Raw genomic sequence first — 14,035 nt, 5'->3', positions numbered from 1 at the left:
TGTTTTGGTAGTTTTTTCGTAGGAGATAGTTGATTCAGCATACCCTCCAGGAAGGAACAAGTCAGTTCTCTAGATTCTGTGGATTGTCAGCCAGTGTGTGAAATACCAAAGGTCAAATAGTTGATAAAAGGAAAAAATTCTTCTTCAGGAAAGCATTGTGCCAAAGTGATACTAAGTTGTACAATTGATTAGTGGCAGTTTTGTATAGTTCATCCTAGCAGCAGTACTAAAACCTTTTTTTTCCCCCCATCTTTTCAGTGGTATCGTATAAAAAGCTCACTGTCTTCTGTCTGTGAACACAGTTCTTCATGTTGCTCTTATTAGGAGATCAAGGCATATATCCCTCATAGCTTAAGATGAAATCTGAGATTCCTGAAAGGTGCCCTTATCAGTGAACAAACTGATTAAATCCTAAAATGAAATGTGAGGATTTTAATTTCTCTATAATTTCTATTTCTTGCATAAAATAATATCACATTGAAAACTGTTCTAAGACATTTTTGGTTCTGATTTTGGTAATTGCTTCATTATTTACTTTTTGTAAATAATTTTGTAAGGAATTATGTTTTCTTTAAAAGAAAACACCACTATAGTATTGTAAGAAAGATTAAATCATCGAGGCATGAACTATACAAAGTGTAAGTTCTCTGTTTTTCTCTGATTCCTTCTTCCCCATTTTGTTTTGCTCCACTCCCCAAAATAGTGTTAAAAATTTGGTTTGTGTTTTTCCAAAACCTTTCAATGTACATGTATATACTTTTTTTTAATACAGATTGCCATGCTATTGAGTTTTTTGTTTGTACATGTAAATTTTAAGTCTTTATTTTAATCGACAGCCTTGTATAGTCCTGTATTTTATCAGGCTTACATTAATGAGTATGCAGATTTTTTTAATTTATGTATACATCCTTATATTTTTTTTACACTTGTGTGAATATAGTGGTATATCTATGTGGTAAAATTTCAGAGTTCTTAGGTTTAAGACTGCCCATTTTACCTTTGTAGACACTGCCAAATTATCCTCCTTTATCTGCTTAGAATTACTGATTTCTGCATCCTTGCCAACTGGTGCTGTCAATCTGTTAAATTTTAATTGCCTGTCAGATTGGTTCTAGTCTGATTTGCGAAAACAATGTCTTATTGTTTTAAATGTGCATTTCTTCTATTGAAGTTTCAAAACAGTTTTGTTCAAGACAATTGCTTATTTGTGTTTTTACCTGTGAGAAGTCTGTTCAGTTCTTATTGTCTGTTATTTTCTTTTGGATTATCTTTTCAAGTTTATTTCCAAGATTGTACTTTAGGGATGCTAACCCATCCAAGGGGGGATTAGGTTGAAAATACGCTTCCAAATCATTTGTCTTTTAACATTGTCTAAAGAGTTTTGTTATTTTAAAGGTTTTTTATTTTCATATAATTAAATACCAACTTTCCTCCATGGTTTCTGGGTTTCATGTCAGTCTTAAGAGAATTTTACCCACACAGTTATCCTATTTTTTTTTTTTAGCCCACACAATTAACCCATTTAATAGCAGCCTAGAAGTATTCTTGCATGTATATATTATGTTTATTATATTTTTTAAGTTATTTATAGTAATTATTTAAATATTACTTCTTTGGGCTCATGACCCCTTTACATTCTTAAAAATTATTGAGGATTCCACAGTGTTTTACAGGTTATGTAGATTTTCATCTATTTTCATGTGCTGTATTAGAAAATAAAATAATTCTCAAAAATATAAAATTACATATGTACTTAACCCATTGATTTAATGTAAGTGATTTTTATGGAAAAAAATTTATTCAAAATAAAAAATACATAGTGAGAAGAACAGCATTTTTGTAAATATTTTAAGTGCCTGACTTAATAGAAATCAGCTAGGTTTTCATAGCTGGTTCTGCATTTTCAGTCTTTGGAGATAATGTTGTTTCAGAGGAAGTATAAGGATAAAGTATGACCTCAAATATACATGGTTGGAAAAGGAGAAATTTTAATGGCCTTTTATAATTATGACTATCTCCTTCCTTTGATACTAGGTTTCTTACAGGTTAGTTGCAATGTAGAATCTGAAACCACATCCAAGAATTTTTTTCTACTCTGTTACTTTAAAATCCATTGATCTGTCTTGCATTTGGAATATATCCTTCTTCACTCATGCATACTGCTGGTCATTTAGAAAATACTGGTTCAGTGAGTTTGTAGATTTAAATATTGGCATTTTTCATTATATGATATCAAAACAATAACCTCATCATTACTAAATGCCTCAGAAATGTCCCCAAGTTTTGTTAAATTGTCATGCTCAGTGGCACCTGCAGGCTTTGCAAAATTCTGATTTTTCTCCTGAAAGCTCAAATTTTAGCAAGATGCTCACTGTTCATTTTTCAAGAAGTAACCATGATTGATCAGCCTATTCTTCCAGTAAAAGTGGTGTTCTTTGAAAAAGCAACTAGTTCTCCTCACAACTTAATTGCCTAAGCATTGTATTTTGTGTGCAGAAGTATTTTTGTGCAGAAAAAAACATGTACACAAATTGAAATTTAATAAAACAAGTATTTTATTACTGCTTCATCAGTGGCATTCTTAACTGAAACTGACAGTTATTCCTCTGAGAGTTGATGATAATACAGGAACAGTGACAAACAGTAGACATGGGTGCCACTGTATGATTCTTGTTAGGCACATCACCGCTAAGTTTGCTGTTGTTTTTGCATCATCAGTGAAAATGTCAACACAGTGAAAAATAAAATATCTTAGGATTTTTATGAAATGGTTTTTACACATCAGTGCTCCTGTGAAAGGGTCTCAAGATGCCTAAGGGGTCTTGTAAACCACATTCTGAGAATTGTTGATAGGCACTTAAGATGTTTCCAGTTTTCCAAATTTAAGAACCTTATTGTACAAATATTTTTGCTTAGTCATCCAGTCATTTTCTTAGAATAAACCTTTAATGGCTGAATGCAATTTTTTTTTTTAAAGATGGAATGGAATTTTATTATTTTCAGTTGAGGTGTAACAATTTCAAATGTACAACACAGTGATTCAGTATTTATTTGTATGATGGAATGATCATAATCAACATCTATCACAATACATATTTATAATTTCTTATAATGAGAACTTTTAAGATTTAGTCTCTTCACAACTTTGAAATCTGCAGTGTAGTATTATGAACTATATTTACTATGTTGTACGTTGCATCCCCATGACTTATTTATTTTATGACTGGAAGTTTGTACCACTTGATCCCCTTCATGCATTTCCCCACCCCTTTTCCTCTGGGAACCACCAATCTGTTCTCTATATCAGTGAGCTTGGGGTGGGTTTTTTTCCTTTTTTAAAGTTTTTTTTAGATTCCACGTATAAGCACAATCATATAGTATTTGTTTTTCCTGTCTAGTGTGTGATTTATTTAGCTTATTAAAAAGTTCTGTGGTCCATCCATGTTGGAACTAGCAAAATTTCCTTCTCTTTTATGACTGAATAATCCATTGAATATACACATTCGTACATACATGCATATTTTCTTTTTTCACCCCCTGGTGAACATTTAAGTTGCTTCTGTATCTTAAGCTCTTGTAAAGCTACACTAATCATGGGGATTCATATATCTTTTTCAAGTTAGTATTTTCACTTTCTTCAGATAATACCCAGAAGTGGAATTGCTGGATCAAATGGTAGTTCTGTTTTTAATTTTCTCAGGAAAGACTGAATTAGTTTTAGACATCCAGGGTATAGTACTTGAGACTGTGTGTTTAGTAGTTTTTCTGCCTTTGCTTTTTCAAAATATTTTTTTCCTTGATCAGCGGTTGGCAAATATACGTTACCAAGTAGGTGTTGAAATGCGTCTCATTTTTATGTCTGAGATTATCAAGCATTAATCATAAAGTTATAAAATATATGTCCACTTGGAAAACTGTCTTCAGACAACATTTTTATTAATAAGTGAAACTCAGTGCTGCTTTGAACATGGATGTAAAACTTCTGTTGACACTGACTTTCTGTTTTTAGATGGGCACTCTGGTTTTTTAAAAATGATAAAAGCAAAACTTGGCAAGCAAACCTTCGATTGATCTCTAAGTTTGATACTGTTGAAGACTTTTGGGCGTAAGTAACCATTTTAGGATGTTTGTTGTATTGTGTACTTTTTTATTTTAAGTTGTATTCACAAAAAGAAGGGTAAGGTGAAGAGTTAATATTTACTTTTTTGCTTGTCCATCTTCTCACAACTGTTAGAATTGGTGATTATTTCTTACCAGTTTTAGAAAGCTTCCATCTTATCATCATTTAGCTCTGCCTCTTCTCTATTTCTTGTCCTAAGATATCATTCATTGAGAATCCTTTATTGTCACTGGAACGTCTCACAACTTTTAGGACCTTGTCCCCTTTCTTGGTTACCTAGGCAAATTTGCTCTATTTTTAGGTATTCCAGAGCTTTCTTAGGAAAAGAATGCATTTCTTAGCATTTCTGCAGATTCTCTTTAGTATAAACTGTGGATTTCCTGTGATAAAGATTCTGAGATTTCAAAGGCTGAACTCATAAATCAGGGTTTATCAAAGAATGACAGTATCTGTGATGATAGATAATTTTATTATACTTTGTGGTCAACTTAAGAATACTTGAAATATTTTTGAGATTTTGTTTCAGATTTAGCAATATAATTTAATTTAGAGCTATAAAGTTCTTTGCAGGAAGTTTTGGAATATTGATTCTTTAAAAACAGTTTAGTATGTCTTATTTGCTTGAAAAATATATAGGGAGAAACTGTTGGAGAACATGAAAGATACAGTTTATTAAAAACATGTTTAAGAGCTGTAAATTATCTAGCAGTTATCTAAGTATTCTAAATTGTTCAGTTGGTATATTTTGGATCGTATCAATGATGTGATTCCTATGTTTTAATGTTAATACTTGGGTGTATCACACAGATAGATTGTGGTTAGAAAATTATAAATTAATAGATTAAAAATTTTATACATATGATGTATACTTCCAGCATATTAGGCATTCAGTATGCATTTGAGTCACTGAAAGCAAACAAAGCATAGAATAATTAAAGAAAATATGTTGAGATCACTTTGGTCACTCTTAATTGAACTTACGGGCTTTTTTTAAAAAAGTTTTTAATTTAATGAAAACATTTTTTTAAAAATGAACTTCATTTGAAACTCCTAGTAATTCATAGGTCTAGTTAAATTATGATTCTGTTCTGCCCTTCATCAAAACATTGAGTGTTTTTCTTCTCTAATTGTTTGTTTTCCTTCTCTAATTGTATTTTTTCAAGAGTTTTCTGAAACATAATAGTCTCCAGTACCCTGTGGAGGAGGGAGAGCAGAGTCCTGAGCTGTTCTCCCACTGAATAAGATTTGCATTTATCTGAGTTTGTTTGGCTGTCACCAGTTTTACATAATTATATCCCTAAATGGCCTCTAATTAGAACATGACACCACAGTTTTTAGGCATGTTGTAAGCAATATTGCTTAGTGGATTTTTATGCTATAATTGAGAGATAAATCCTTAAGCTTTCTATCTTTGTCACTTCTTAGTTTCTCACTTTTGGGGGGCAGATTTAATGAAACAGCCATTGAGGTTTGTTGTTTTTAATCTAGTCATGTCTGTAGCATTAGGATTCTATTTAAGTGTGCCATTACAGATTCTAATTGTAAACTTAGTAAGAGACCTTGGAGCATGATTAAGGAGAAAGAAGACAGCAGAAAGCAGCATTGGTCTTTTCTGCTTTGAATGCCATTGAAGAGTGTCCCTTCCACACTGGCCGTTAATTGTGAAGAAATGGGGGTTCTAATTCTGTAGGTACTGTTAGTATCCATGTCTCTCTTCTTGCCTAGTGGAATCTTGTCAGTGATAATCTAGTTGGAAAGAGTTAACTATTAGATAGAATAACCCAGCAAGCTGTATGCTGTCTTAATGCTCTCATTCAAACTGGATTTGTTGTTAAACTGTGCAATGTCATCCAAAGAATCCTTGACTCTTTCTTAAAACTCTACTTGAAGTACAGACTGGGTTAAAATAGCAGTAAGAAAATCTTACTAAGGAAAATAATACCATCTGGGTGGTATTATTGCTAGTCATATAAGATCATCACTTCTGTATAAAATACTGGAGACAGAAAACATTCTTACTCTCTTGCCAGTTTTATAACAATTTTGCTATGGTAGACTTCAAGAGATCAAATGATCCAATCTAGCATTCTACCTTCAGGCTAGTGGAATACCTAATTAATCCCAAATGTTTAATCTGTTACATTGCTATTTGGGAAATAGTTTAGAAATACACATTCTGTGGTTCCAGCCTATATTTAAGGAATTAAAATTGTAAGAAGTAGGATGTGGAACTGTTCTGTCTTTAAAAGTTCCCCCAAAGATGATTATGCTTGCTGACTCAAACTAGTAATGGTGTGTGGTGTTTGGGGACCACTGATCTTTTCCACTCTTGCGTACTTTCACAGATAATAATAATGTTGACTTAGTTTAGTCATGCAATCCTGATGATCAGGGAGTTTTATCTTACTTTCTGTAGATTTGTCTCTGTGTGTTTAAAACTGCCTATTAGCCTCATGGATTCTTTCATTTACTTAAAGCCATCTTGTACCTCTCTTCTCAGTTTCTTGTAATGTGTACATATTAAGTTAACTAATATATCAGAATTGTCAGGATAAAATCACTGAAGATATTTTCTAAAAATCATCAGATGTTGATTCTTAAAGCTGACTGTTATTAAGATCTGTTTGGTCTGTTTCAGAAATTGACTCTTTAGGGGGAAGAAAGTAAACGCGTTTTTATCTTGTTTATTTTTATCATATTCTCTGAATGTGCATACAAACACCTAAACTCTGCACTACATTTTCTATGTTTATAATTGTTCTTTTCTTTTACCTAGTCTTTACAACCATATCCAGTTGTCTAGTAATTTAATGCCTGGCTGTGACTACTCACTTTTTAAGGTATGCTTAATTGGTGGCTTCATATATTTATTATAAGACTGGACCATTCAGGTATTCGTTAAAATCTTATCGTGAACTTAGAAATAGTTAATGTTGTGATGCTTGGAGAATAATTGTATTAGCTTTACCATATTTTAGCGTTAGTATATTTTGGCTTCTTTTAGTATAAGTAATTGAAATTAAGAGAGTTTGGCTGTATGGGCACATACTGTGATTGATTTTGAAGAGAGCTTTGATTATCCGGTCCTATTTCTTCTTTATATACTTGAGTAGACTGAAGTGCAGAGTTTGTCAGGAGTATGTGCGTCCTTGAGATACTTTTATGAGTTTTGTCAGCTATTAGTGGGTGGGACAGTCATTAGCTCTCTGAAGTGGTGTAACTTTTGTATTTTTTAGATATAGAAATGTGTATAGCTTCTCAAAGGTGTATATTACTCAGAATGTTTTAGAACCTCCAAATTAAGTCAAACCCAATATTTGATAGCTAGTAAGTGCCCTAATCAGGGCTCTGTTCTTGCAATTCCATGTTTTTGCAATCCCATGCCTCTAGCTTTAAGTTTTGTGTGCTTTCCCCACTACCTCAATAACAGTTTTATGAGTATAAAGTAAACGATTAACATGGTTGTTGCTTACTGTTTTTAGTATTATCTGAAGTTAAACTAACAATATTGTTGTATCCCTAACCTTGCAGGATGGTATTGAGCCTATGTGGGAAGATGAGAAAAACAAACGAGGAGGACGATGGCTAATTACACTGAACAAACAGCAGAGACGAAGTGACCTCGATCGTTTTTGGCTAGAGACAGTAAGGTTTTAAAATTATAAAGCCGTTTCACAATACTAAAACTGTGTTACTAGTTATTCAGTTGCTAAGTTGTTTCTGATTCTGTGACCCATTGAACTGCAGCACTTCAGGCTTCCCTGTCCTTCACTATCTCCCATAGTTTGTTCAAACTCGTGTCCATTGAGTCAGTGACACCATCCAGCCATTTCATCCTCTGTTGCCCTCTTCTCCTCTTGCCCTTAATTTTTCCCATCATCAGGGTCTTCTCTAATGAGTCAGCTTTTTGCATCATGTATCCAAAGTATTGGAGCCTCAGCAGCAGTCCTTTCAATGAATATTCAGGGTTGATTTCCTTTCGGATTGATTGGTGTGATCTCCTTGCTGTCCACGGGATTCTCAAGCATCTTCTACAGCACCACAAGAGTCTTCTCCAGCACCACAGTTGGAAAGCATCAATTCTTCGGTGCTCAGCCTCCTTTATAGTCCACCTCTTACATCCATACATGACCACTGGAAAAACTATAGCTTTGACTAGACGGACCTTTGTCAGCCAAGTGGTGTCTCTGCTTTTTAATATGCTGTCTAGGTTTGTCATAGCTGTTCTTGCAAGAAGCAAGTGTCTTAATTTCGTGGCTGCCGTCACTGTCCACAGTGATTATGGAGCCCTAGAAAATGAAGACTGATGCTTGTTTCCCACATTTTCCCCCTCAGTTTACCATGAAGTGATACAACCAGATGCCATTATCTTCATTTTTTGAATGTTGAGCTTTAAGCCGGCTTTTTCACTTTGCTCTTTCACCTTCATCAAGAGGCTCTTCTTCATTTTCTGCCATTAAAGTGGTAGAAAACTTTGTTGCTTTTTACGTTGGTTACTCAAAGAGAAGATAAGGATGCCACTCTAGAAATCTAGATCAGCACTTAATTTTGTTCTATCATGTGAATGAATCTTATATACATTTACATACTAGTACAGTAAAATGCCCTGCCACATATTACAAATCCAGAAAGTGATTGGCAGTTGACTGACTTTCCACAGTAAGGTCATCCTAGTTATTTCACTAAGTTCAAAATTATGGTGACTTTCACATTTTGTATGATACAAGTTTTTACAGTCCTTAGAGTATTGCTTTGGGTACTCAACTTTTTAGATCTGTGAAGGAAATAGTGAAATTGTAGCTTGATATCATTCAGCTTATATGTTATGATGTAATTTGGAACTTTTGGCTTCGTATGACATTTATTAAATTGAGATAATAGACATGTTCTCTAGTGAAAGGTTTTAAACCCCAGGCTTTTAAGGTCAGGGATTATACTCTTTTTTGTATCCTGAACACTGGTCTGGTCTGTAGTTAGTTTTTTTTTTTTAAGTTCTACCAGTTTATTGCTACCAACCCACCCTCGTGCACACATGCTCAGTCATGTAATCACATGGACTTCAGCCCGCCAGACTCCTCTGTCCATGGATTTTTCCAGGCAAGAATACTGGAGTGGGTTGCCATTTCCTTCTCCATGTAGTTAGTGTTTTAAGCATGCCACATGGCATGCACCATCTTAGTTCCCTGACCGGGGATCGAACCCAAGCCCCCTGCCATGGAAGCATGGAGTCTTAACCACTGCACCACCAGGGCAGTTCATGGTTAGCACTTACTAAATTGAGCAATAATAAATGTTTCAGTAAATGGCTTTTATTGAGGAAAAAAATTTTCTTTTGGGAGAAATTATCAGTAAATACCATTTTAGAACTCTTTTATTAAGTCATTTCAGTTTTGCAAGATGACAAAAGTTGTGGAGACGGATGGTGGTACAGTGTGAATATAAATATACTTAATATCACTAAACCATTCACTTAAAAATGGTTAAAATGGTAAATTTTATGTTACGTATTTGCCATTTTTTTTTTTTTTAATTAGGGAAAGTTCATGAAAAGCAACAAAAACGAGGCACTTCATCCATGCGCAACTTTTCATTTATTCCATTAAAACTTGTTTACTGGCAAGTATAAGCAGCAGCAGAGCAAATGAATATTAATAAAATAATTCACTTTTTATGTGCCGTGACATCAGTTGCCCAGTTTACTGAAAAAGTTAACAAAACTGTTAATGGTTTTGGTATTAAAGCATCAAATTAAAAAGGCCAGGACAAAAAACTATATATATAAAACTCTTAATTTTAAAAACTTTCTTAGCTTTGTATATAACTATATGAGACATTTTGCAACTTAAGAAGCTGTTTATAATCTGTTGAGTGTAATTTGAAATTGAGTTTTTTCTTTTAAGCTGCTGTGCCTTATTGGAGAATCTTTTGATGACTACAGTGATGATGTATGTGGAGCTGTTGTTAACGTTAGAGCTAAAGGTGATAAAATAGCAATATGGACTACTGAATGTGAAAACAGAGAAGCTGTTACACATATAGGGTAAGTTTTGCTGTTTGTGTACTTTTAAAATAGATAACTAAAAGCAGAACTACTTTTAAAAAAATATGTTTATGTAGATCATTATTTTTCTTGTTTTCATGAACACATTTATAACCTTGAACTGCTGTACTGGTGTTCTGTATCTGGTTCATCCTTTTTCATTTCTGTAAAATTTCTTTTTCCTTTCAGTGGAGTATAGAATCACTGGAACACTATTTTAGCATGTCACATTTTATTTATCAAATGAGAATGTGTCTTTTCTTTAATGTACTTTAAAAACCACAGTGCTAATGTATAATACTCAATACATTGGTGAATATTGGCAAATGGTATATGTGTATTTTGCCACATATGTGTACACTTACATGAAATTCCCATTGAGATATAAGTGACAGTAGCTTGGTTTTGTCCATGCTTAAAGCCCACATGTATATATTTTAAAACTTTTTTGGCAAATACTACCATTTGCAAAAATTGCCTGTTACTTTTTCCCCCTCAAATGTCAGTCAATGTTAATTTTTACTAAATTTAAATTAGTAAAACTGAACTTTAAATTTTATATTGAAATTAAGTATAGGTCATAGGTCTCAATATGTTTGATTTGCCCCTTTGTATGTTGATTTTTCCAACAATATGAATTCTATGAACATAATTCTTTTCTGGCAAGTATAATTAAAAGGTGTGGGGATTTTCTAGGTTTCATTTTCCAGAGGGTTTCTATAAGAGAAAATTGATAATTGATTTGTCGTCGTATTCCTGATCTTTTTGTCAGCATTGAATCTTATTGATTGTGGGGATCTCATATTTCTTTGAAAGTGCATTAAAGAAATTAGATATGAATTTCTTTCCTCAGGAAGATTTTTAATTGTGTCAGTCTTAACAGTTTTTGAAATCTTTATTTAAACATTTGACTTCAGTTTTTCAAGGAAGGATATTTTTCCACCCTTTTAAGTTGCATGGCTCAGTACTCTTGCTTTCTGGCATTTTTAGTGATTAAGTATAATTGAAGGTACATTGTATCCTAACGTCAACCTGATATTAGTTGTAATTTTAGGTATCATAAAATTATTTTTAAATACCTTATTCTAGGGAAGGTACTGAAATCTTCTGGAGGGTAGAGTATGAATAAATTTTCCTAGTATACTGGAGGATTCAGCTCCATGAAAAAATACATAGCTTTATTTTTGTTTCATTTGGTGCTTATTTTTAAATTTTGCTCTTCTTAGATACCAGGTTTCTAGCATGACCTGTGATGTTCTCAGATCATATGGTGATCTGTGTCCAGTTTTACCTTGTCCGCCTTCTCTCTCATATTTACTTTTCTTGCGAGCTATAGCCACTGAGCTTTACTTTTATTTCTCAGCCTTCAGATGTGTTTCATTCTCTTAGCTTTATACTTTTGACTTCATAAATTTAAAAGGAGAGATTTCTTTGTTTTCCAGGAGATTAGATCATTCTTGTTAATGATATTGCAGCCCCTGTACTTACCCTCCTTGATACTCATATTTGTCCTTAAAATAGAATCACATATGATTTGAAAATATTACAAATTGCCTTCGAAGTGTTCAATTTTTGAGTGTGCTTTCTTGTCAGTAATAGATAAGGTAAATGTAATTGCAGTAACATAAAATATTAATTAAAGTTTATATGTAAAATATAATTGAAGCATGTTAGATCAAACAGTGAAAATAGGTGCATGTAATTGATTTTACACAAATTAATTTTGCATGTGATACAGCTCCACCATGTGTATTTGTAATTATTTGTTTGTAAAGAATCAAATACTCTATAAACTATAAATACCATGACCCCAGGGACTGTCCCTGCTTTGCTTATTATTAATTTATTGATAATTACCGCAGTACCTGGTACATAGTAGATTCTCAAATATTGGTTAAGTGATTAACCAAGATTGTAGTGGAAAGGAAGAGTATGTTTTGCTAAAGGGAAAATGTGCAGTTTCTTATTTCACTCTCTAGTTTTTTTTTTTTAATAAAGAATAGTAATGCTGGATTTTGGGTGTATGTTTGAATAAAAATTAATGGCTACTTTTCTTTTTCTTCCTCTAGGAGGGTATACAAGGAAAGGTTAGGACTTCCTCCAAAGATAGTGATTGGTTATCAGTCCCATGCAGACACAGCTACTAAGAGCGGCTCCACCACTAAAAATAGGTTTGTTGTTTAAGAAGACACCTTCTGAGTATTCTCATAGGAGACTGCGTCAAGCAATCGAGATTTGGGAGCTGAACCAAAGCCTCTTCAAAAGCAGAGTGGACTGCATTTAAATTTGATTTCCATCTAAATGTTGCTAAGATATAAGAGAAGTCTCATTCGCCTTTGTCTTGTACTTCTGTGTTCATATTTTCTTTTTTTTGGCTAGAGTGTCCATTATCCCAATCAAAGAATTACAATACACATCATCCCCAGAATCCATAAATGTGTTCCTGGCCCACTCTGTAATAGCTTAATAGGAATAACCATTACAAACACATTTGACCCATAAAAAAAAAAGAACTTGCATTTCTATACCTTACAAGAGAATGATTTTGTTTACGTTCCATTGTATGCAGGAGCATATTTTGCTGGTTTGAAAGAGTATGATGCATACAGTTTTCTGGCAATTTTCTTTGTTTCTTTTTACAGCATTATCTGTGCTGTACTCTTGCTGATGGCTGCTAGATTTTAATTTATTTGTTTCCCTACTTGATAACATTAGTGATTCTGATTTCAGTTTTTCATTTGTTTTGCTTTAGTTTTTCTTTCTCATGTAACATTGGTGAAGGATCCAGGAATATGACACAAAGGTGGAATAAACATTAATTTTGTGCATTCTTTGGTAATTTTTTTTTTTTGTAACTTAAACTACAATGCTTTGCTACAAATTTATGCATTTCATTCAAATCAGTGATCTATGTTTGTGTGATTTCCTAAACTTAATTGTGGATTATAAAAAATGTAACATCATAATTACATTCCTAATTAGAATTAGTATGTCTGTTTTTGTATCTTTATGCTGTATTTTAACACTTTGTATTACTTACGTTATTTTGCTTTGGTTAAAAAATTGGCTCAAGTAGAAAAGCGGTCCCATTCATATTAAGACAGTGTACAAAACTGTAAATAAAATGTGTACAGTGAATTGTCTTTTAGACAACTAGAATTGTCCTTTTATTTCTCCATCTCTGTAGAAGGAATTTGTATTTCTTATTGCAAGGCAGTCTCTATTGTGTCTTCTCTTGTAGTGTCTTCCACATGAACAGCATAAGTTTGGAGCATTAGTTTGGTTATTTTGTTTAATTTTTAATAAATTGAATAGGTAGCATCATATATATGAAATTAAATTGATGTGGCTTTTTTTTTTTAATAAGGCGCAGTCCTTTAGTCTTAGGTAAATAATGTACTCTTAATATGTTAAAAATCATGAAAATTGCGACCTTGATGCATCACCATTTAATTGGTAGGGATAGTAGTTATAAAACTTGGTTGTTAAATTGAGATGTTCTTTAAATGTCAAAATAATAGCATAGGGAAAGACTTGTAGGTGATGGGGGTGTATGCATTAAGAACTTTGTTAGTGTTGCTGTCTAAGGAGAATTGGAATAAACAGGTTATGAAGACTCATATTTTTAATGATAACTGGTGTATGGCTTTATGTAAAATTGAAAACTTGATCTACCCTTTAAGTGAATTTGAAAACAGCTTGTCTGTAATGCATAATTGTATATTTCAGATTCGATAAAATGAAATATAACTATTGTAGACAGAAGAGTGAGCTTGAACTGTAGGTAGAATAACCATTAGTTGAGAGGAAATTTTGTCTCTAGATGGTGATTATGAATTAACTGGTAAGTTTGACAAAAATCCTATGTAAAATAA

General features: G+C 32.9%; 1 protein-coding gene across 3 annotated transcripts in view; it reads left to right on the top strand.

The window, feature by feature from the left end:
• Nucleotides 1–13,780, top strand: part of EIF4E (eukaryotic translation initiation factor 4E) — a 40,293-nt gene extending 26,513 nt beyond the window's left edge. For all 3 annotated transcript variants that reach the window (XM_020901650.2, XM_020901646.2, XM_020901647.2), the window contains 5 exons: nucleotides 4,010–4,105; nucleotides 6,897–6,960; nucleotides 7,652–7,765; nucleotides 10,021–10,160; nucleotides 12,230–13,780. In XM_020901650.2, the coding sequence (XP_020757309.1) occupies nucleotides 4,010–4,105; nucleotides 6,897–6,960; nucleotides 7,652–7,765; nucleotides 10,021–10,160; nucleotides 12,230–12,344 (529 nt within the window). In that variant the 3' untranslated portion in view covers nucleotides 12,345–13,780. The remainder of the gene's footprint in view (nucleotides 1–4,009; nucleotides 4,106–6,896; nucleotides 6,961–7,651; nucleotides 7,766–10,020; nucleotides 10,161–12,229) is intronic.
• The last annotated feature ends 255 nt before the right edge of the window (nucleotides 13,781–14,035 follow it).

This window comes from Odocoileus virginianus, chromosome 21 (assembly GCF_023699985.2).
Source record: "Odocoileus virginianus isolate 20LAN1187 ecotype Illinois chromosome 21, Ovbor_1.2, whole genome shotgun sequence".
Lineage (NCBI taxonomy): Eukaryota > Metazoa > Chordata > Mammalia > Artiodactyla > Cervidae > Odocoileus > Odocoileus virginianus.
Note: the sequence above shows the minus strand (reverse complement) of the source record. Positions and strands in the feature narration are given on the sequence as shown.